The following is a 22,255-nucleotide window of genomic DNA, read 5'->3' as shown; positions in this document are numbered from 1 at the left end:
AGCCCTAACATTCTTACTGTCCTCAATTAAAGTTTGGATGCGTGTCTCTAATTCTGAAATCTTCTCTGTCAGCCTAACTATTTCCCTGCATTTATCACATGTGAATCCCTCATCTGCGACAGAGATAGATAAACTGTACATGTGGCAAGAGGTGCAAATAACAATAGCAGGGGAAGCCATTACTCACCGTGCTTGATAAAATATTCCCATATACCCATGATAAAAGTGATATTAACATGATTTCTAGTCGTGTCCTTTTTTGGAAGGCCAAACAAAGTAGTTTTGCTTTTACAGTGAAACACACACCGTCTATATGACAAGGCGGTGGTGGCGGCAACAATAAAACTACAACGAAAGAAGGTGTACCTTATGTAAATCTTCCCACATAGTGACTTAGAGATGTGGAGAGTTTTAGAACGAGTTGTTTTAGGGGGGTGTGGACGAGTCTTAACTTTGATCAAGAATATCTCTTTGGATTTGAGACTTTACTCTTTGCAACTTACCTGATCTTCTTTGTGCACCAAGAGCTTGTAATACTCCAAACAGGAAAGAAAAAATTTTAATCGCATCATATGACCCCTTTAATAACACATGGCTACAAATGAAACATCCTGGGAACAAACTCTTGAATTGTGGACACAATATGTATTTTGTCATGTTCGGGGCTCCATTTATCTGAAATCAAAACTGTATAAAAGTGTCACTCTTGTGGTCTGTTTTGTGTAATTGTAAAGCTGGATTGATTGGCATAATTTTTTGTGAAATTAATTGCAGGGTATGATCTACTTTGGGATATGATTGTGTATCTTATTTTTTTTATTTTGCAAATAGTAATTAGTCACAGTTCACTTCAGTTTTGCTTAGCAGTTAGAGTGTTCAATTCAAGTTTATTTGAATAGCGCTTTTTACGATACAAATTGCTACAAAGCAGCCTTACAGAAAATTAAGTTTCTACAATATTTAGTATCTTATCAGTGGTGACAGTCAGGTTATGTACATATGGCAGAAATGTATGGAAAAAATGTAATTAAACAGACAATGAACATTATTAACAGCAATTATTATATGATGCAATCAAACTTATAGCAAAATTTGGTAATTCTGTATGTTTTTTCAGGGTTGGCATCATCTGAGGTCCTCTGAGGGGTTGCCAATAGTTCAGTTGCCATGTAGTTTGAAATCTCTTTCAGACACACATTTATAACCTGCAGAAAAGGACAGACACACTTAACCTTACAGAGCTCTGATTGACATCTTGACAGCTAATTTCATATTCAAAAGGAAAAGCTAATCCTTCACAGACCTGCACAACAGGATGTTGATTGCTGGACTGGAGTTTTATTTTTATCTCCGTTTAATCTTGAAACACTGTGGCCATTTTTCCTATCTATCTATCTATCTATCTATCTATCTATCTATCTATCTATCTATCTATCTATCTATCTATCTATCTATCTATCTATCTATCTATCTATCTATCTGTCTGTCTGTCTGTCTGTCTGTCTGTCTGTCTGTCTGTCTGTCTGTCTGTCTGTCTGTCTAATGTTTTGCCACAAAATTAAAATTTTGTCATTATTTACTCACCATAATGTCATTCCAAACCCATAACCCTTTTTTTTTGCTTGTGGGCCATAAAAGAGTAGTTCTAAAGGTTTTCTAAGTGGTTTTGAACAGCAGTTCATAGTGGCCTGTTTTACAGTATGTTTTTTTTTTTTGAGAATGAGAGAAAGTAAGCATTAGTCACCATCCTTCAAAACTGTGCTTTCGCGTTTCACTGAGAAAAGAGAAAAAGAATTGCGGGATTGGAGCAATATTAAAGTGAGTAAATAATGACAGAATTTTTTATTAAGTTGTTTTTTATCTTATTTATAAGGTCTTTCCTTACTTTTCATTTCTTTTTTTCACCCTTTACAATTATTTACACTGAATGTTTGTAGAGTCCTTTAATAATAAAAAGGAATTACAGAGTCTAGTCTTAATTTATGGACCAATCCAGTCATGATTATTTTGTTTGTTGTTCTGTTTTCATTACCTCATCTTCTCTGCTATTCCTTCCCTCTCTGTTCTTAATTCTGTTCAATATCTGATTAAATTAGGAGAAATCGTGAAAAAAATCATTACTGCTTTGTGTCATCTGCTCTGACCTTTGACCTCCACTGTCATTGTTTAGCAGGCAGATGTCATTCCTCCCTCCGCTCCCATAATCCCTGTGATCCCTATCTCACCCGTCCCAGCCGAGACCACTGCCATTCCTGCACCCACGTCACAGGTCTTTTTTTTATCTCATGTTTTCACTCCACCCACCTCAGCGATGGTCCTCTTGACTGAGAGAGATTACAGAGAGAATGCCACTTTATATCGCTGATGCACACTTGCACCTCAAAAGCAGCTGTGCTAGTGAAACGTGTGATACATGTTTGCAGAAGAATTAGGTCTGCGCTGGATTGTTATGCCACTGTATTGCATATTCTGCAGTATGTTATGCTGTATATGGACACAGGCTGTACTGTTAATCTCTTGCAAATGCCAGATTAATACTTTATCAGCATGCCAAGAGTAAGTGATGCTTTTTTATCGGATCTATTTCTTGTTTTTTTAATAGTTAACTGTTTGTTTCACTGTTTCATTCTCAGTTGGTTAGGGAAAAGAAGCAAGGTGCACAGTTATGGGTCTTGATTCATTTCAGGTCAAGTATTAATGAATGTTTCCTTGCAGGCAAGCCCCGCACCGGTGGTGGTGAACACAGAAAGCCTAGACACCTCGCCCTATGTAAGTCCATATGTAAGTTATGTATTTCTTTATGTACTGCACTTAGCAAAGAGAGAGATTATTACGGAATGCTGTTCAGTTATATATAATATAGAGTTTACAATTCATTCATTATTCAAAAGTTTGATCAAAAGTAAAGTAAAAGCAGAAATATTACTACATTCAAAAAACTTGTCTATTTGAATAGATTTTAAAATGTAATTAATTTCTGTGTGGGCAAAGGTGAATTTTCAGCAGCCATTATTTTAAGTTTTAGAGTCACATGATCCTTCAGAAATACATTATAATATGCTAATTTGGTGCATTAATTATACAGCATGTATTTGAAATGGAAATCTTTTGTAGCAATGTTAAATGTTTTGGTGACAATATAAATGTTTACTGTCACTTTCAGACAATTAAATGCATTCTTGCTGAAAAAAATACTGAAAAGTATTCATTTCTTATGAATATATATATATTAGTGCTGTCAAGTGATTAATTTAATCCAAAATAAGTTTTTGTTTACATAATATGTGTGTGTACTGTGCATATTTATTATGTATTTAGAAATACACACACATACAGTATATATTTTGAAAATATTAACATGTATTTGCATGTATATTTATATTCATATCATTTATATAATATATAAATGTATTTAAAATATAAACATAACTTATTTTTCTAAAATATATACATGCATGTGTGTGTATTTATATATACATAATAAATATACATAGATATATATTATGTAAACAAAGACTTTTATTTTGGATGCAATTAATTGTGATTAATCGTTTGACAGCACTAATATAGTCATGTGTCAGAAAATTAGGAGATTACTTTTTGTGTTTTGAAGTTCCCCCATAGTATATGGGATTTTAGATGTTATGGCGTTTCCTTGTTCAGGATTTAACCATGGATGACATTTATCAGGGTCCCATGGCACTCCTTCATCCCCATTCTTCTCTCAATCTCAGCAGCGTCTGATAATCCTATACATCTAGTGCCAGAAAGCCTACTGAGCTGACTTCTGTCATCTTTCATTAAAGACTCACTCTGAAGACTAGAGTTATCTGAATGAGAGAGAACTATGGTCTATAAAGAAATGACCATGAGGAACTCTTGACTGACCTCATTAAATACTCCACATCATCAGTGCTGGAGACTGACTCTATTGCCATGTCACTTAACATGGGCCATTTCGAAGGTCATCGTTCTGTGATCTTTATGTGTAGGATGAGTTTTAGTTGGAGTGAACTTTTTGAGGTAAAATTTTTAAATAAAAAATAAGGTAAAATTTGGAATTTGAAGGGTAATATTATAATTTTGATAAATTGGGTCTGTTTAATTAAAAATTTGATGTCATATAATAATAATAATACAGAAGACCTGAAGCACAGGATTTGTCTGCATTGCATTACCCAGGGATCAAGCATTTTTTATATTGAATCTGCCCGCAGTTCAGCAGGTGGATTTATAGTGATCTGGCTTGTGGTATGCAAAATACTTCTTTTTCTGTTAATAAACAAATGCTTCTTTTAGAATATGGTTTTCATTTAGGAAATGTACAGTATAAAGGACATTGTTGATGCTGAACAACTTATGCATGTACATCTAATCCTGTTTTGATCATTCATTATCTTGCACACATACTGTAGTAGTAGTCTGATATTGATCGTATAAATGCCTGTGTTGTCTCTGATCCCTGGCTGGTTGTTTGGAGCCATAGATGCAGTATGTGAGTAGCAGCATGCAGTGCTCCCATAAAACAAGAGAAAAGGTTATTGTCATGTTAATTTGAGAATTGTGACAATATACTGTATGTAATTATGTCTGAATGAAAAGGCCTTTTGGATATTCACACTGAGAGCTGCTGGCATGATTAGAGTATAATGCTGTACTGGGCAGTGTCAGTATTGACGGATATCTCTCACCCCCTTTAAATCTCACCCCTACACCACTGATGCCACAGACAGATGTTTTCAGCAGCAGTTACAGAAAGAGTGAGAGGAAAATGTTTAGGGAGTTTAGTATTTAAGGTCTTAAAATGTCATTTAGAAGCTTAAAGCAGAGCCTCCAGAACCACACAAACATCTAAAAGCCGATGCATGGATGCTTATTTTTGTCTCATCGTGCAGCCCTGTTTTCATTCAGTTTGATTTTAAGCATCAAGTCCATTTTCATGTAAGTCTTTGATAAACAGGACAGCTGTCCAGACTTATTTAAATGAAACCTCAATTTGAACTCATCCTGAGTGATGCTTGTTCCATGTAAACACTTCTTTCTGGTATCCTTGCCTGTATCATGTCAAAGTTACCAAGGCTTACTGGCTGTTACATGGTCAGGACTTTGAAGTTGAAAGATTGGATATAGTTTTACACACACACAAGGCCAGTAAGCAATTCGATCACATAAGTTTCTTGCCAAAATGTATAATGTTTAAGTTACTGTTACTTTGAAAACAGTGTGTTTTAGAGTTTATGGCCTGGTGTACTTTCATTGACGGTTATTGAGGGACAAGTCTGAATTATTTACTGTGGTAATCAACATTATGCCGCAAATGCTGTTGATACAGCTTAACTTGTGTTGAACCCAGAATGTTGGAAACGAGAGGACTGCATTGCATGTTTAGCTGACAGCTAGCGTCTGTGTTCTTCATAGATTTGGTTGCTGTGGCCTCTTTGGCTGAAATACACAGTAACTGGCAAGATATATAAAGCTGCCTAAGTTTTTCAGTGCCAAGAACTGTAGAATCAGTAGAGGTGAAATGCAAGGAGTGGAAAGCGAAAACACTGAGACTTTTCCAAACAGTTAATTCTTACATAATAAGAACACTTTCTAACACACATATTTTTATTATAGGATTATTTTTGCCTATAACTGGACCCACATGGGAGCCTAAAGATGAAATTTACGCTGTATTTTAAAGAAAATCTGTGGAATTCTGCTGAGTGGACTTAGAGAAGTGTATTAAATGGAACTTGACTTGTTATGGAACGGAGACTAATACTTCTTGGTTGTTGAAGACATAACCACACCCTCAACCTACAGGAACTGTTCGTTCTGATCTGTATACCACTTATAGCCTGTATACCATTTATAACTAGGAGTGTGAATCTAGGAGGAAATTTCTCTCTTTGATTTTGATCTTGTCAGTGCTTCTTATGAAAAAAAATTCAATGATGCGGACGATTAAAAATATTTTTAAAACAATTTTAACAGGTTTGTCACAGTCTTTGTAGAGATTGTAATCAATCCTATAATTGGCCATCATTTATTTAATAATTCATGACACTGGTATTTTTTTGCAGGAAAAACCTAAACAGAACCGAATACAGAGTTTACAATCATATAATTACTAACACTCCTGAATAACACAAACATGCAGAGCTAATAAACATTTCTGGGTGACAGTAATAGAGGAGGCCATTTATTTATATCTGTATATTTTAACATTGTATTCGTTTTATTAAAAATTTCAGGTGAATGGAACAGAAGCTGATTATGAATATGAAGAAATTACACTTGAACGGGTAAGACTGCTCAGACAATGATAAAAATTACACCATGTATAAACGTATGTATGTCATAATATTGTCATTTTGATTGAGTGTAGAATAAAACTATATCACAAATTGTACAATGGAAAGAGATGTAAAATGGTCATTCTCAAGGTTTTAAAAAGTTACTCCCAGAAAGAGATTATTAAAGACTTGAACTATATTATGACAATACATTATTATTACATTTAATTAATAGTAATTTCTACATGGACTTTTTAACATTTTAAAGTTATATATATATATATTAAAGTTGTTAGTGTACTGTGCTGTTTATTATACTATGTTTACAAATAAGCATTGCTGTAAAAAAACTGAACACATTAATTAGCTTCTATCTAATGCAAACCATATAGGCCCTTATTAGAAAAGATTTCAGAGTTCTGCACTGAATATATATATATATTATATATTATATTATATATATTTAAATCAAGTTTTTCACAGATCACCTGCTTGTAACATTCAAATACACACACATTTCTCCTTTGATTTGTTTTGGATTTAATAATGTCATTATGCTTATAGTAAATTGTAAATTGACATTTTTTTTTCTCCTTTAGGGGAACTCAGGCCTGGGTTTTAGTATTGCAGGCGGTACCGATAACCCTCACATCGGCGAGGACCCAAGCATCTTTATCACAAAGATCATCCCAGGAGGAGCTGCCGCACAGGATGGCAGACTCAGGTCAGAGAATATGACATTAGGCCTGTTTCACATCACATTTGTAAATAGCACTTATATATTTATGAGCCCATATTAACAGTAACAAAGTTAACAGCATAAGCAGCACAGTTCTGTGTAGCTGAAGTAGCAGAAGTGTAGTTGTTGGTAGTTTTGACTGCTGAATCAATTTTTCACTGAATTCAGCGGAAAACATGTTGAGAATGCACTGTAAATTTATCAACAGAATCTTCTGCGATCTGCTAAGCACACAAGACGCTAGCATAGAGGACTGTTCCCTTGGGCAGTGTCAGACTCTCACACTCACTCACTTCTGCACTTGAAGAAGAAAGAGAACTTCTGCATTTACATTTCTGCTTTAGTATGGAAATTCAAAATGGTTTTGCTAGTAAATGTATTATGGGCATTTATAAAGCAAAAAAATAATAGTGCAAATCTCCTGTAGTGATTGGAAGAGAATGTATTACTCTTTGGGGTCAGTAGGATTTTTACAAATGTTTTTAAAAGAGGCTGCATTTTTTTGATCAAAAATACAGTAAAACAGTAAGTTTGTGAAATATTATAAATATTACTCTCTTTTTTATAACATTACTGTCACTTGTTACTTTAAAACAATTCCAGGTGTCCTTGCTGAATAAAAGTATTATTTCTTAAAAAGAAAGACTAACCGACTCTAAACACTACTGTTCAAGTTTAATGCTTAATGTAGCAGTATGGCACACTGTTTTTATAAATAAATCTGACTTAATCCTGATGATTAAGCAGTTTAAACTCTTCTCTAACTGAGGTTTGGATATAGTGTTAATTAATTAGCATGTGGATAGTAAATATGATTCCCCTCCTCATGTAAATTTAATCTCTTCCTTACGTTGTTTACTGGAAAAGTATCTTATAGTTGTCAGTGGCTCACTCCCGATAATAATAGTGTATGTTATAGTACATGTAGCTTGGATTACAATGAGAGATAATTTGTTTATGCACCAATTTAGTGTTTAGACTGATTGTACTTCGAAGAACACTTTATCAATGGTATTTATGCCTTTTCGGACTATTTAGTCAGTGTTCTCCCTCTTTCTCTCTGTACAGCGTTAATGACTGTATACTGCGGGTAAATGATGTAGATGTGAGAGACGTAACTCACAGCAATGCTGTGGAGGCACTGAAGGAGGCAGGCTGCATTGTCAGACTGTACGTCAGAAGAAGAAAAGCTGTCACAGAAAAAATAATGGATGTAAAGCTGGTAAAAGGTCCTAAAGGTAAAGCTATCTCTCCTCTAAGGATTACAAAATAAATTGCATGCTATGTTGTGATGTTTAATCGATTATATGTTAAGAAATGGTTTAGCAAATGGTTTACTCGGACCACTGTTGACAGGTCTAGGTTTCAGTATAGCTGGAGGAGTTGGAAACCAACATATTCCTGGGGACAACAGTATTTATATCACCAAAATCATTGAGGGAGGAGCGGCCCACAAAGATGGACGACTTCAGACTGGAGATAAACTTATGGCTGTAAGTAAAACATTGACTATTACCTATATACTTACTAAATAACGTTTAGAAGCATCACTTTACATAAAAAAATGAGGAAATATTTTTTTAAGAGCACTTTGTTTAACGAGATATTACATACTATTTATTTAGAGCTTGTGCAGTTGACGCTTATTGCTAAATATTAAGTTGCATATGGCAGATGTTTAAAGAAATAGTTGACCCAAAAATTAAGCTAATGTTAGTCACGGTTACTAAATCGCGACTTAAATTTAGTTGACATCAGGTGAACTGACCTTTAATTAGTCCTATTGTAACCTGACTATGTTAAATAATAATGCCTTCATGTTTTACACACACACACACACACACACACATATATATATATATATATATATATATATATATATATATATATATATATATAAGGGATGCATTAAATTGATCAAAATTACAGTAAAATGCTTTTCTTTTGGACATTCTATTCTTTTAAAAGTCCTACAAAAAACATATCACCATTTCCACATATAGAAGCAGCACAACTATTTTCAAGAGTGCTATTATAATCAAATCAAATTGCTGTCTCAAGAATAAATTTGAAATAAATTCATTTTACAATGTAGCGGTTATTTTCATTTGTTTTAACATTTCATGATATTACTGATTTTGCTGTATTTTTCCCATCTAATTAATACAGCCTTGGCGACTATAAAAGACTAATTTCAAAAACATTAAAACATCTAACTTTCATTTTGTGTGTTTCATCTGAAGGATTGATCTAATCATGTGCTTGGTTACAGGTGAATGCTGCTTGCCTTGAAGAGGTCACTCATGAAGATGCCGTGACTGCCTTGAAAAATACCCCTGATGTCGTCTATTTAAAAGTGGCGAAACCCACTAGTGTCTTTATGAATGATAGTTACGTTCCTCCCGATGTCACCAGCTGTAAGTAAGCTTTTCTTAACTTCCTCGTACTGTATTATTTTACTTACATAGAATATAACAGCTGGGAGGTATTATCAATATGGTCAGGGAATGAACCGACTTGCCTTAAAGGCACTTTGACTCAGTTTTGATGTCCCATGCACACTTATAACTTAAATCCCACCTCAAAGCCCCTAGACACAGCACTTTCTACTGATGGGGACAGCAACTCGTGAGGACGGCCACTAAAATTGACTGTGCAAAGTGCTGAGTGATGACAGTCGATAATGTAGCACCTTGGTGATGTTCCAGAGGCAGGCCAGATCCCCCAGCATTAGATTCTGAGAAAGGAAGCTGTCATTAGGGCTTAGAGGCATGAAGGACAAAAGCACATTTAATCATGAAGTGCATTACGTGGCCAGCTCCCCCATCCGGCAAATCCAGCATCAGTATATGAAGAAAAGAGTGCATCTGTGTTGCAGATGGAGTTTTAAAGCCGTTTTAAGGATATCTGCACATGCAGACAACTACGTCTCGGTCATGTGTGTGCACGCAATGTGATTTTTCTCGGAAGGCGTAAGCAGAACAATTTAATTTTTGCTCCCATTTCATTATATCTGTCAGCCAGTCAGGCATTGCATAGGGATTTGACACGTGAAGGACTGTTTGATAAGAATTAAATAAATGGGTTGTCAATGTCTGCAGTTAGTTATTGCCCAGTGCGTACCCTTGACTTTATTACACTTTACATTTGACACAGTCAAATAAGGACACATCTTTTATAGTAGTGTCATCAATTACAGAGCCTTAAAAGGATTTTGCTCACACAAAATGAAAAAGTTGCCATTATTTACAGATTCTAATGTTGGTTCATTTAGATTTATGTGCTAGGAAAATGCTTCTTTCCAATATAATTGCATTTGATCAGTTCATACGTTCCATGGAAATCAAACTTGTGTCCTTGCTAGCTCTATTCTCTAGTGTTTCAGCTACATTGTGCATATGTTGTTATCTTTTTCACTTTATTTGGTAACACTTTATTTTAAGGTGTCCTTTTTACATGTTACGTGTACTTACTATTATAATAACAAAAAATTATGCATAATTATATGCAAGTAACCTTAAGCCAATGCCTATTCTTTATACACTTAAAAAAACGATTTTACATTTTTTTAAGGTAAGTGGTTGCAAACAATTTATTTTACTAATGCTAAATTTAAAAAAGAAATGTTGAAAGTTGTTTATTTAAATGTAGCTAAAATAATTTTATTGCAACCACTTACCTTAAAAAAAGAAAATAGTAAATTTAATTAAACATTTTTTAGTGTAGTAAGAACATGTCATTTTTTATTATAATAATTTTATTATTATAGTAAGTACATGTAAAGTGTGAAAAGGACACATTTAGATAGAAACTGTTAGTATTTTTTATGTAGAACACTGTTAGGGACTTTTGAAGAGTCTTTTATGACTCTTTCAATATAGCGCACAGATCATATGGACTGTGTTTATGGAACATTTATGGGGTTCTTTTGGTCCTTTTTGGAGCTTGAAGTGAAATCCCTGTGATAATACCTTTATTCAGCAAGGATGCTTTAAATTGATCAGAAGTGACTGTAAAGACATTTAGCCTATAATGTTGAAAAATATTTATTTTTCAAATCAATGCTTTTCTCCTGAACTTTCTGTTCATCGAAGAATTCTGAAAAAGATGGATTCAAAATCCCAACTGTTTTTAATATTGATAGTAATAAGAAATGTTACTTCAGCTCTAAATCAGCATATTTTAATGATTCTGGAAGGATCATGTGACACTGAAGACTAAAGTAAAAATTCGGCCTGATCATCCCAGGAATAAATTGCATTTTAAAATATATTAAAATAGAAAACCGTTGTTGTATATTGTAATGTTATTTCATAATAGAATCTCCTCTTTTGAAAGTCGCTTCAGATAAGTGTCTGCTATGTGCATTGATTTTGGTCAAATAAATGCAGCCTTGATGAACATAAAAAGACTTCCACCAAAAAAAAAACCTAAAACTTACCCCAAACTTTTAAACAGCAGTGTTCAGTATACAGGAGAGTTGATTTACAAGTAAAGAAGATTGTGTGCAAAGAGGGAGTGATCAATTATGATTTGACTTTTACACAGCAAGTTTTGTTTTAGTCTTTGGCTTGTCTTGTACAACCCGAATTCCGGAAAAGTTGGGACGTTTTTTAAATTTTAATAAAATGAAAATTAAAGGAATTTCAAATCACATGAGCCAATATTTTATTCACAATAGAACATAGATAACGTAGCAAATGTTTAAACTGAGAAATTTGACACTTTTATCCACTTAATTAGCTCATTTAAAATTTAATGCCTGCTACAGGTCTCAAAAAAGTTGGCACGGGGGCAACAAATGGTTAAAAAAGCAAGCAGTTTTGAAAAGATTCAGCTGGGAGAACATCTAGTGATTAATTAAGTTAATTGATATCAGGTCTGTAACATGATTAGCTATAAAAGCTTTGTCTTAGAGAAGCAGAGTCTCTCAGAAGTAAAGATGGGCAGAGGCTCTCCAATCTGTGAAAGACTGCGTAAAAAAATTGTGGAAAACTTTAAAAACAATGTTCCTCAACGTCAAATTGCAAAGGCTTTGCAAATCTCATCATCTACAGTGCATAACATCATCAAAAGATTCAGAGAAACTGGAGAAATCTCTGTGCGTAAGGGACAAGGCCGGAGACCTTTATTGGATGCCCGTGGTCTTCGGGCTCTCAGACGACACTGCATCACTCATCGGCATGATTGTGTCAATGACATTACTAAATGGGCCCAGGAATACTTTCAGAAACCACTGTCGGTAAACACAATCCGCCGTGCCATCAGCAGATGCCAACTAAAGCTCTATCATGCAAAAAGGAAGCCATATGTGAACATGGTCCAGAAGCGCCGTCGTGTCCTGTGGGCCAAGGCTCATTTAAAATGGACTATTTCAAAGTGGAATAGTGTTTTATGGTCAGACGAGTCCAAATTTGACATTCTTGTTGGAAATCACGGACGCCGTGTCCTCCGGGCTAAAGAGGAGGGAGACCTTCCAGCATGTTATCAGCGTTCAGTTCAAAAGCCAGCATCTCTGATGGTATGGGGGTGCATAAGTGCATACGGTATGGGCAGCTTGCATGTTTTGGAAGGCTCTGTGAATGCTGAAAGGTATATAAAGGTTTTAAGAGCAACATATGCTTCCCTCCAAACAACGTCTATTTCAGGGAAGGCCTTGTTTATTTCAGCAGGACAATGCAAAACCACATACTGCAGCTATAACAACAGCATGGCTTCGTCGTAGAAGAGTCCGGGTGCTAACCTGGCCTGCCTGCAGTCCAGATCTTTCACCTATAGAGAACATTTGGCGCATCATTAAACGAAAAATATGTCAAAGACGACCACGAACTCTTCAGCAGCTGGAAATCTATATAAGGCAAGAATGGGACCAAATTCCAACAGCAAAACTCCAGCAACTCATAGCCTCAATGCCCAGACGTCTTCAAACTGTTTTGAAAAGAAAAGGAGATGCTACACCATGGTAAACATGCCCCGTCCCAACTATTTTGAGACCTGTAGCAGAAATCAAAATTGAAATGAGCTCATTTTGTGCATAAAATTGTAAACTTTCTCAGTTTAAACATTTGCTATGTTATCTATGTTCTATTGTGAATAAAATATTGGCTCATGTGATTTGAAAGTCTTTTAGTTTTCATTTTATTAAAATTTAAAAAACGTCCCAACTTTTCCGGAATTCGGGTTGTATATGTAATTCTTCACAGAGTGGAGTGATTCTCTGTCCTGACCTCTATGAACATTGTTAAATGAGCTTTCATCATGTTTTGGTTTTTCAGCCTATTCCCAACACATGGAGGACCATATCAGCACCCAAAGCTATCTGAGTCAGCCATTAACCCCCGCCACCCCATCTCGGTACTCCCCTATCTCAAAAGGCATGCTGGGAGATGATGAGATCACAAGGTGAGCCAATTTCTTTGTCTTCATGATCATGATATCCTTTTACCATAATTTCACATTTGAGGGCTTTTGCTTCAGAGGTCGTCTATCAGGTCGTTCCTGTTACGATTCCTTGACCTTGCGAAGTGAAATGGTCATTTGTTTCAAATGAAAGTTGATACAGATCATAACTTGCTTTCAAACTGCTTTTATGCAGGCATATCCTTTGTCCACACTCATTCTCATTACTTTTTCTCTCTTACTTCGAGGGCTGTTTTTAGTTTTCCGACTAGTCTTTTCTCTGTATCATCCCCCTGAATTTTGGAAGATAATGCTATATAAGTTTCATTACATGTAGCATGGTGTGAAGACAGCTCTATAATTCTGAATAGATATGAGGTTGAAAGAGAATAGCGTTTCTCTACACATAAGATAAGCTGCCCAAGGTTAATGGAATTTTTAGTACATACTTTATACAGTATCTGCATAATGGTTCTGGCTTTAGCTTATATACTACAAAACAAACTATATAGAACACTCATGCACAACTCCTCACATTAGTCTTGGAAGTTAGTGTGTCTGGCCTCATTTTGCTGTTACTGCCCTTATGAAAGTCGTATCAGGTTTTTGAGGTTATATCCCCTTTATTCCCTTTTACTGAGTTTCAAGAATTTTTTGTTATGTCTAGCCATGTGAGGAATATTGCACACGGCAATGTAGGGCTGTGCAATTAATCAAAAAACATTTCTGATTTCGATTTTAGCCTTCCAACGATTATGAAAATACAATAATCACGATAAAACGATTATTTAATTATTCCCGGTAAAATCATGTAACGTGACTTTTGCTAAATGGGACGTGCTTGATTTAAGTATATTAGATTTATTCAGGTTTTCAATCCTCAAGAAGATATATGCTCTCAGAGCACAGACATGTAAAGACCAAAATAATCGTAATTATGCTTTTTGCCATAATCGAGCAGCCCTACAACAATGACTTGAACTCAAATGACTATAAACTCAACTTTTAACTTTATCAAACTTGCCAGTTGTACTTTGATTGGCTGGCTTCAACATATGCTCCAGTATTGCTGCACACCTTTAACTGTCAGTCTAACATCACAGAATTCAAAGTTAAATTAATATGAATTGAAAATACATTACTGTGTATTGTACATTACTTGTCAAATGTTTGGAGTCTGTTAATTGATTAAGAATACAGAATAAAAAAAGGTATTGTGAAATACGATTGCAGTGTAAAATAGCTATTTCCTTTTATAATATATTTGAAAGTTTTACTTGTTCTTGTAATGGCACAACTGATATTTCAGCAGTCATTACTCCAGTCTTCACATGTTTCCTTAGAATTGAGTCTGATGTGCTGATTTGGTTCTCAAGATACTCATTCTACAACATTATTTCTTGATTTGAAATTGTCTTAATATAATGCTTCTTTACCCTTTATTTTTTAAGTCATTTTGTGGCCCCTTTGGAAGTTTGCTGAGGCACTCTGGTTGAGGACCTGGTTCCCAAGAACATTTTTATTGAATAGTGTGAAGTGACATTCAGCCAAGTATGGTGACCCATACTCAGAATTTGTGCTCTGCATTTAACCCATCCGAAATGCACACACACAGAGCAGTGAACACACACACACACACACTGTGAGCACACACCCGGAGCAGTGGGGACATAGGACAGATCACTCACAGCATTTGTTGGACAGTTTTAAATGTCCTCCAGAGAGCTGTTGAAGATATTGACTCATTAAGATATAGCATCTGTGATTTGTCCTGTTGACTATTCACCTTCTCGCCTACCTGATTAGTTTGCTCATTTCATAAGAGCTGTCCATCAGTAGAGAGCAGTATTATGAGAGCTTGCTTGCAAATGATTTGGCCAGACTGCCATATTTTGTCTGGTAGAGAAAAGTGGACTCGTAACAAGGACACGCACACACATACTGACTGGTGTGCTTTACCATATTTAATCCTCTTTAGTCGGGGGGATTTGTTTCCTATCGGAAGAATTCACCAAATGCGTCAAATTGATGTTAAAAACAAACAGCCTCTTACGTCATAAGCTAGCGTCATGATATGACCAACCAATCTGTGAAGTCAGTTTTGTGAAATCTGATAAGCTTTGAACTAAGACTTAATTCTACAGGACGGGTATAAGAACACTGTTTTATAACTGAAATTTATGCGACTGTTCTGATGTCATGATGTTCTGCCTTTGTCAGTTGAGTGAGGGTTTGTTTTGAAAACACTGAAATGTTAAAAAGCTAGCAACCTGAGGCTCTGCTGCCATCTACAGACATTCATATGTACATACACATCCAAATGTGATGCAGCTTTATAGACTCCTCTCTGTAGTTCATATTTTGTTCACTAGAGAGAGATGTGGTCAAATGTATTCGAACTTAAAAAAAAATAAAAAAAATTCTGAGATGACAAAGAATTAATCTAAGCCAAGGGGATGCTGCTGCGATAGCAATACACATTGGTTTACTTTCCTTTAGTTTGTGTAGTTAATATTTTGGTTACTAGACGGTGATGTGGTCAAAATATATTTTATTACTTATAATATATATATATATATATATATATATATATATATATATATATATAATTTATATATATATAATTTATATATAGTTTTTAAGTGACAAATAATTAATGTAAGGAAATTTGGGCTTGATTTTTTTATTTATTAAAGTTATATTCAAATATATATAAAAAAAAATTAAATATATATTTATACATTTATGTTTATTTTATTTTGAACCTTAGTCATTTTAATTCATAAGTTAAACTTAATATAGTTAAATAGGAACATTTCAGATTTTCTTATGTTAACGTTTTATTTACTTATATTTGTATTTTATTTTATTCATTTGCTTTATTAGTTTATCACTTAAAATAGTTAGTAAATTAGATTATTAATGTATTTGATGAAGAGTAACTTATACAGTTACACTTTATCCATAAATAATAATAATAATAAAAAAAAAAAAAAACAGAAATAACCGAAAGCAGTTTTGAATCCTTCGTTTTAAAAATATTACTTTTCGGGGGTTTTTTTTTAAGTAATATTTATTTAGTTTGCGGTATGTCTACAGTAGGTCAGAATGTAAGCATGTTTTCCCGACCTGTTCACTCACAACTAATAAATGCTGGTTTTGTTTTTTTAGGGAGCCTAGGAAGATAGTCCTACATCGGGGCACCACGGGACTAGGCTTCAACATTGTAGGAGGAGAGGATGGAGAGGGTATCTTCATCTCATTCATATTAGCAGGAGGGCCTGCAGACCTGTGTGGAGAATTAAGGAAAGGAGACCGTATCATTTCTGTAAGAACACTGCATTATTAACAGTTTGTAAAAAGTTGTTCAGTCTCTAACAATTGTTCATTGTCAATAATTTTTCAATCTTACTGAAATAATGATTTGGCATGCATGATTTGGCGTTGTGTGCTATAGGTAAATGGGGTGGACCTTCGCAGTGCAACGCACGAACAGGCGGCTGCAGCACTGAAGAATGCTGGACAGACTGTCACCATCGTGGCTCAGTACAGACCTGAAGGTGGGTAGGCAGTTCCTCTCACAATATTTCAAACAGACCAGTATGTTTCAATGTGAACAATAATAAATAAAATAACATTCTTATGGCATGATTCCATTTAGAACTGGATTTCTGGGTCTTTCCTTTGTAACATGACAGCTTCAGTCCTTTTATTTATTTCAGTTGATTATATAAAGGTCTGTCATGTTTTATTCTGATACCACCAAATGTAGCCTACACTTGATTTAAGCCTTAATCTCACAATGAATTTCCACACTTTGCTTCAAGTTTGTGTGTTTTGTCTATTTTATTAAAGAGACACAAACTCTAGCTTTTAGCTGAAAAACTTGATTAGATGCAGCGTAGCCTGAATACTACAAATGCGTATTTGTTTATAGCTGGGCATGGCAGAAAACCATTTCATGGATGGTGGACTGTGATAATGGGAAGAAACTCAGTTGCAGTGAAACTGTGGATTTGATAGAAAACCTGTCATTTGTGTCAACAGCCACTGTGTATTTAAAGTTGACATGAAATGCCATTCGCAACCCATTTTTCTTCCATAATCTGATATTGGGCAAGAAAGAAAATGTTGGGTGGGACTTGATTTATTTATTTGACAAAATACAGTATGCACAGTAATATTGTGAAATATATATATATATTTTTTACATTTTGATTATATATTTAACATTTTTACTTTTCTGTAATGCCAAATGTGAATTTTTAACAGCTACTTCTCTAATCTTCTGTCACATGATCCTTCAGAAATCATTCTGATATGCTGATTTAGTGCTCAAAAACATTTCTTCTTAATATTATTACAGTTCTTTAGATTCAGAATAAACATTTGTGCTGCTTAATTTTTATTTCATTTTATTTTTTTCTGGAAAAAAGGAATACTGAAATGTTTTTCAGGATTCTTTCAAATAACATAGAAAATAATTAGCATTTATTTGAATTAAAAATCTTTTGAACTATTGCAAATAAATGTCTTTGTTTTCCATTTTGATCAATTGAATGCGTCTCTGCTGAATAATAGTCTCATTTTCTTTTAAAACAAACCTTACCGGCCGCAAAGTTTTGAAATGAGGATAATGATTTCATGTGCATGTAAGTGATAATGTTCACAGTTTAGTGGATTGTGTTGTGGTCGTGACTCATAGCAGCTTCTTCACCCTGAGGAGTAGAGTCCAGCCTGGCCCTTCTTTCCTTGGGCTCGGCAGGCCTGGCTGCAGTGTTTATTAAAATACCAATGGGGTAGTGATGACCCTCAGAGTTTTGGCTGGTGATAGTCTGAGAGGGTCTAAATTAAGCTTCTGGACAGGTCTGTGTATGTATGTGTGATCTGAGCTCCTTTCACACCCCTAGCGAGTGTATGTGTGTTTAGGTAGCATCTTTGGTGAAAGCTGTTGTCTTAGCGTTGCTCCTGAGCCTAGCTTCCTGTACCCATCACGCTCCTCCGTTCACGGCCAGCACAGAGCAACTATGCCCTTTAACTTGTCTTTCATTAGGAAATCATTCCAAAATCAGTTCTCTTCATCACGCAGCATAGACTGCAGAGAAACAGAAGCATTTTGAATCAGATTTCTTCAGTACCTGACCTGCTCTTTACTTGTTGATTTTATTAGCAGCTACAAGGAATCCCTTACAAAATTTAATCATGGTTTTACTACAAATAAATCCAAAATAAAACATAGTTACTATAGTTAATACTGTTATCTTGCTACACTAACCATAGTTTAACCATGGAATTTGAAGTAAAACTGTGGTTATACAAAATTGGTAAAACACAACAACAACAACAACAAAACATGGTTATTACACTTTTACTTTAATAAAACCATGGTTAATGTTGCTAAATTTGTCCAAACATTTATTTTGGGTTGTTTCGGTTTCATTTCACTTTCTTTTTTAATTTAATTTCAATTAAAAACATGAATGTTCATTAGGTTTTTCCAACTGTCTTTAAATTATAGCTATTTTGCACTTTTGTTACTTGTGTTATTAATTTTATCAAAATTGATATAATGTTTATTTATTTATATGTTGGCTTGACAATGTTCTAACATGTTCTAGCCATGTTAAAACATGTTAGCAAGTGCTAAATCGTGTTGGCTTAATGTGCTAGCATTGTTAAAGCATGTTAACAAAATGCCAATGACTTGTTAAAGTAAGCTAGCAACAGGTAAAACATGCTAGAAAGATGTTGATAAGCATGCTAGCAACATGCTAAAACATGTTTATTACCAAAAAGTTAAACTTTTTTATACAAACTCTTAAAGGGATAGTTCACCCAAAAATCATAATTATGTTATTAATAACCCACACCCTCATGTCGTTCCAAACCCGTAAGACCTCCGTTTATCTTTGGAACACAGTTTAAGATATTTAGGTTTAGTCCGAGAGCTCTCAGTTCCTCCATTGAAGCTGTGTGTACGGTATACTGTCCATGTCCAGAAAGGTAAGAAAAACATCATCAAAGTAGTCCATGTGACATCAGAGGGTCAGTTAGAATTTTTTGAAGCATCGAAAATACATTTTGGTCCAAAAATAGCAAAAACGACGACTTTATTCAGCATTGTCTTCTCTTCCGTGTATGTTGTGAGAGAGTTCAAAACAAAGCAATTTGTCATATCCGGTTCGCAAACGAATCATTCAGTTCACCAAATCGAACTGAATCGTTTTAAACGGTTCGCATCTCCAATACGCATTAATCCACGAATGACTTAAGCTGTTAACTTTTTTAATGTGGCTGACACTCCCTCTGAGTTCAAACAAACCAATATCCCGGAGTAATTCATGTACTCAAACAGTACACTGACTGAACTGCTGTGAAGAGAGAACTGAAGATGAACACCGAGCCGAGTCAGATAACGAACAACAGACTGACTCGTTCACAAGTCAAGAACCGTTTCTGTCAGACGCATCCGATTCGAGAACCTAAGAGCTGATGATACTGAGTATGTGTGATTCAGCGTGAAGCAGACTGACACACAGGGCGTCTGAACCGAACTGATTGTTTTGGTGATTGATTCTGAACTGATTCTGTGCTAGTGTTATGAGCGCGGGTAAACCGAAGGCTTGTATCAAGGGCAATCATCGCAAATGAAGTCATTAGGTCAAGCGCAAAAGAACCGGTGAACCGTTTTCTTCAACCGGTTTATTGAATCAAACTGTCCGAAAGAACTACTGGTGATCCGAAAACCGATGCAACCGGTTCTTGACTTGTGAACGAGTCAGTCTGTTGTTCGTTATCTGGCTCGGCTCGGTGTTCATCTTCAGTTCTCTCTTCACAGCAGTTCAGTCAGTGTAATGTTTGAGTGCATGCATTACTCCGGGATATTGGTTTGTTTGAACTCTTAAATATCTTAAACTGTGTTCCGAAGATAAACGGAGATCTTACGGGTTTGGAACGACATGAGGGTAAGTTATTAATTACATAATTTAGATTTTTGGGTGAACTATCCCTTTAATTTCTCATTCCTTCCTTTCATTTTTGTTTTGAAATATTACGTGGACAGGTTTTTACATGTTTGAGATTCACCCATTTGATTTACCCAAATGTTTGTTTAAAATTCCAATTTCATCTTCCATTGATAGCCATTGATGAATAGATGATCAGTGTAGCTTTCCAAAATAACAAAAACAAAAAAAACAAAAGCGCACCTACTGTACTGTCATCATCATCTTGAGTTACATTACGGGTGTCAGTTTGAAAAGTCTCATCACTGCTTTCCGTTCAAATATATGTGGACGTATTCAATACTGCATTGTCAATATAATAGTTTTTTTTACACATTTGATCATAAATTGCTTTTAAAATGCAATCCAGCTGTAATATTCACCCCATTTTTGAGACACATGTGACCAGCAGTCAAGCTACAGCATTGAAAGATACACATTTATAGTTGCTACAGACAAATGACCGACCTCCATGTGAATCTGTATGTTGTCATCCCTTTCCAATGCCAGACATCTCATCAACATGCTCTTTCTGCCCAGTATTCAGTCAGCAAGACGGAGATTGGTTGTGCCCGATCAGGCGGCCACAGGTGCGAGCAGGGTTCAGGCAGCTCCCTGTGGGGAGAATGAGCTGAGATTAGATCCAACTCCCTCTGCTCTCCATATGCAGTGTGTGACAACAAGCATAATAAAGCATCGGAAAGCACAGATGCAGCACTCACTTTGACCAATGGCTGCTGAAGAACTGCTGAGGGAGGACCTTGTCAACTCTCCAGGGCTTCTCATAGTGAATATGTCAGTGCTGCATGGTGTTTTCCATTAAGTGCAATAACCAGAGGATGCTTTAGATGTCTAACTAAAGAACAGATGTTGTGGTGTAATGATTTAACTGCAATGCAGTCATTCCAGAGCCTCCATCTTTTGAAACAAATAGTATTTAATGTAGACTGATGGTGGTGTTTGGATAGGAAATGAAACCCCTTAGGGCCAGACTGCTTTGATCAGCGGGATTTAACGGCTCTGAGGATCTGTGCTGGAGCTTAAAGACATCAGTGTCTGACACACACTCACACACACACACACACACACACACAGCTGGGCTAAGCACAAGTCCCGCTTCAGTGACATGCCCTGCAGTTATTTACAGAATTAAGGAGAAATTTACCCATTTCACTTACCTCAACAAACAAAGAAACAAACACTTTTTTTCTTTATTATAAGCAACTTTGGGCATTTATTAGATACTAATTTCTATAATTATGTTTTTCTAACACTCTCACTCTACCTTAGTAATGTGGAAATGTATTTTATATTCTGTGTGCATACTAGAATAATAATTATTATATTATAAATAGTTAATATATAACTTTAGTCAGGCCAGGTTGCTTGTTTTTTTTTGCAAGATCTGGCAGAACTGTAAAGCTTAGATTGCATGTAGCAATTTTACTTTTACTCTGGTTTCTGCATGTCAAAAATGAGTTAAACTTCCTTAAAAAATATCAGTTAATATTATGTATGAAAGTGCTTTAGCCAGATACATCAGCGCCGCACACTACGACTATGACGACAAACTCAGTCAGATTAACAAAGACTAAATCCTCTCTCGCACCTTGTTAAAATTTATATATTCATGAGATCAAAGCTGTCTTTTTTTTTTATTTGACTCATAAAATTTTGTGAATGCTTATTCTGTCTACATAGCACAACTTAAAGAAAGTGATCCATGGCCAAACGTTTCTTTATCCAGATATTTTTAAAGTCACGCTGCTGATATTTGGCGTTTTTAACAATCAGTACCAGTATTTTGCTGATACTCTTCATTATGGATGTAC

The 22,255-nt window shown here is 35.2% G+C and overlaps 1 protein-coding gene across 24 annotated transcripts in view; it reads left to right on the top strand.

The window, feature by feature from the left end:
- The window catches only part of dlg1a (discs large MAGUK scaffold protein 1a), a 124,891-nt gene that overhangs the window by 85,525 nt on the left and 17,111 nt on the right, over window positions 1–22,255 (top strand). For 8 of the 24 annotated variants that reach the window (XM_059571060.1, XM_059571054.1, XM_059571062.1 and 5 more), the window contains 9 exons: window positions 2,716–2,769; window positions 6,240–6,290; window positions 6,881–7,005; window positions 8,089–8,258; window positions 8,377–8,513; window positions 9,293–9,437; window positions 13,296–13,422; window positions 16,591–16,747; window positions 16,877–16,979. In XM_059571060.1, coding sequence (XP_059427043.1) covers window positions 2,716–2,769; window positions 6,240–6,290; window positions 6,881–7,005; window positions 8,089–8,258; window positions 8,377–8,513; window positions 9,293–9,437; window positions 13,296–13,422; window positions 16,591–16,747; window positions 16,877–16,979 — 1,069 coding nt within the window. Of the gene's footprint in view, window positions 1–2,170; window positions 2,270–2,532; window positions 2,557–2,715; window positions 2,782–6,239; window positions 6,291–6,880; window positions 7,006–8,088; window positions 8,259–8,376; window positions 8,514–9,292; window positions 9,438–13,295; window positions 13,423–16,590; window positions 16,748–16,876; window positions 16,980–22,255 lie in introns of those variants that run through there. The other 16 variants (XR_009438107.1, XR_009438106.1, XM_059571056.1 and 13 more) reach the window with 6 other exon arrangements.

The sequence above is a fragment of the Carassius carassius genome, chromosome 17 (genome assembly GCF_963082965.1).
Source record: "Carassius carassius chromosome 17, fCarCar2.1, whole genome shotgun sequence".
NCBI classification, from domain to species: domain Eukaryota; kingdom Metazoa; phylum Chordata; class Actinopteri; order Cypriniformes; family Cyprinidae; genus Carassius; species Carassius carassius.
This window is presented reverse-complemented; position numbering and strand designations above follow the sequence as displayed.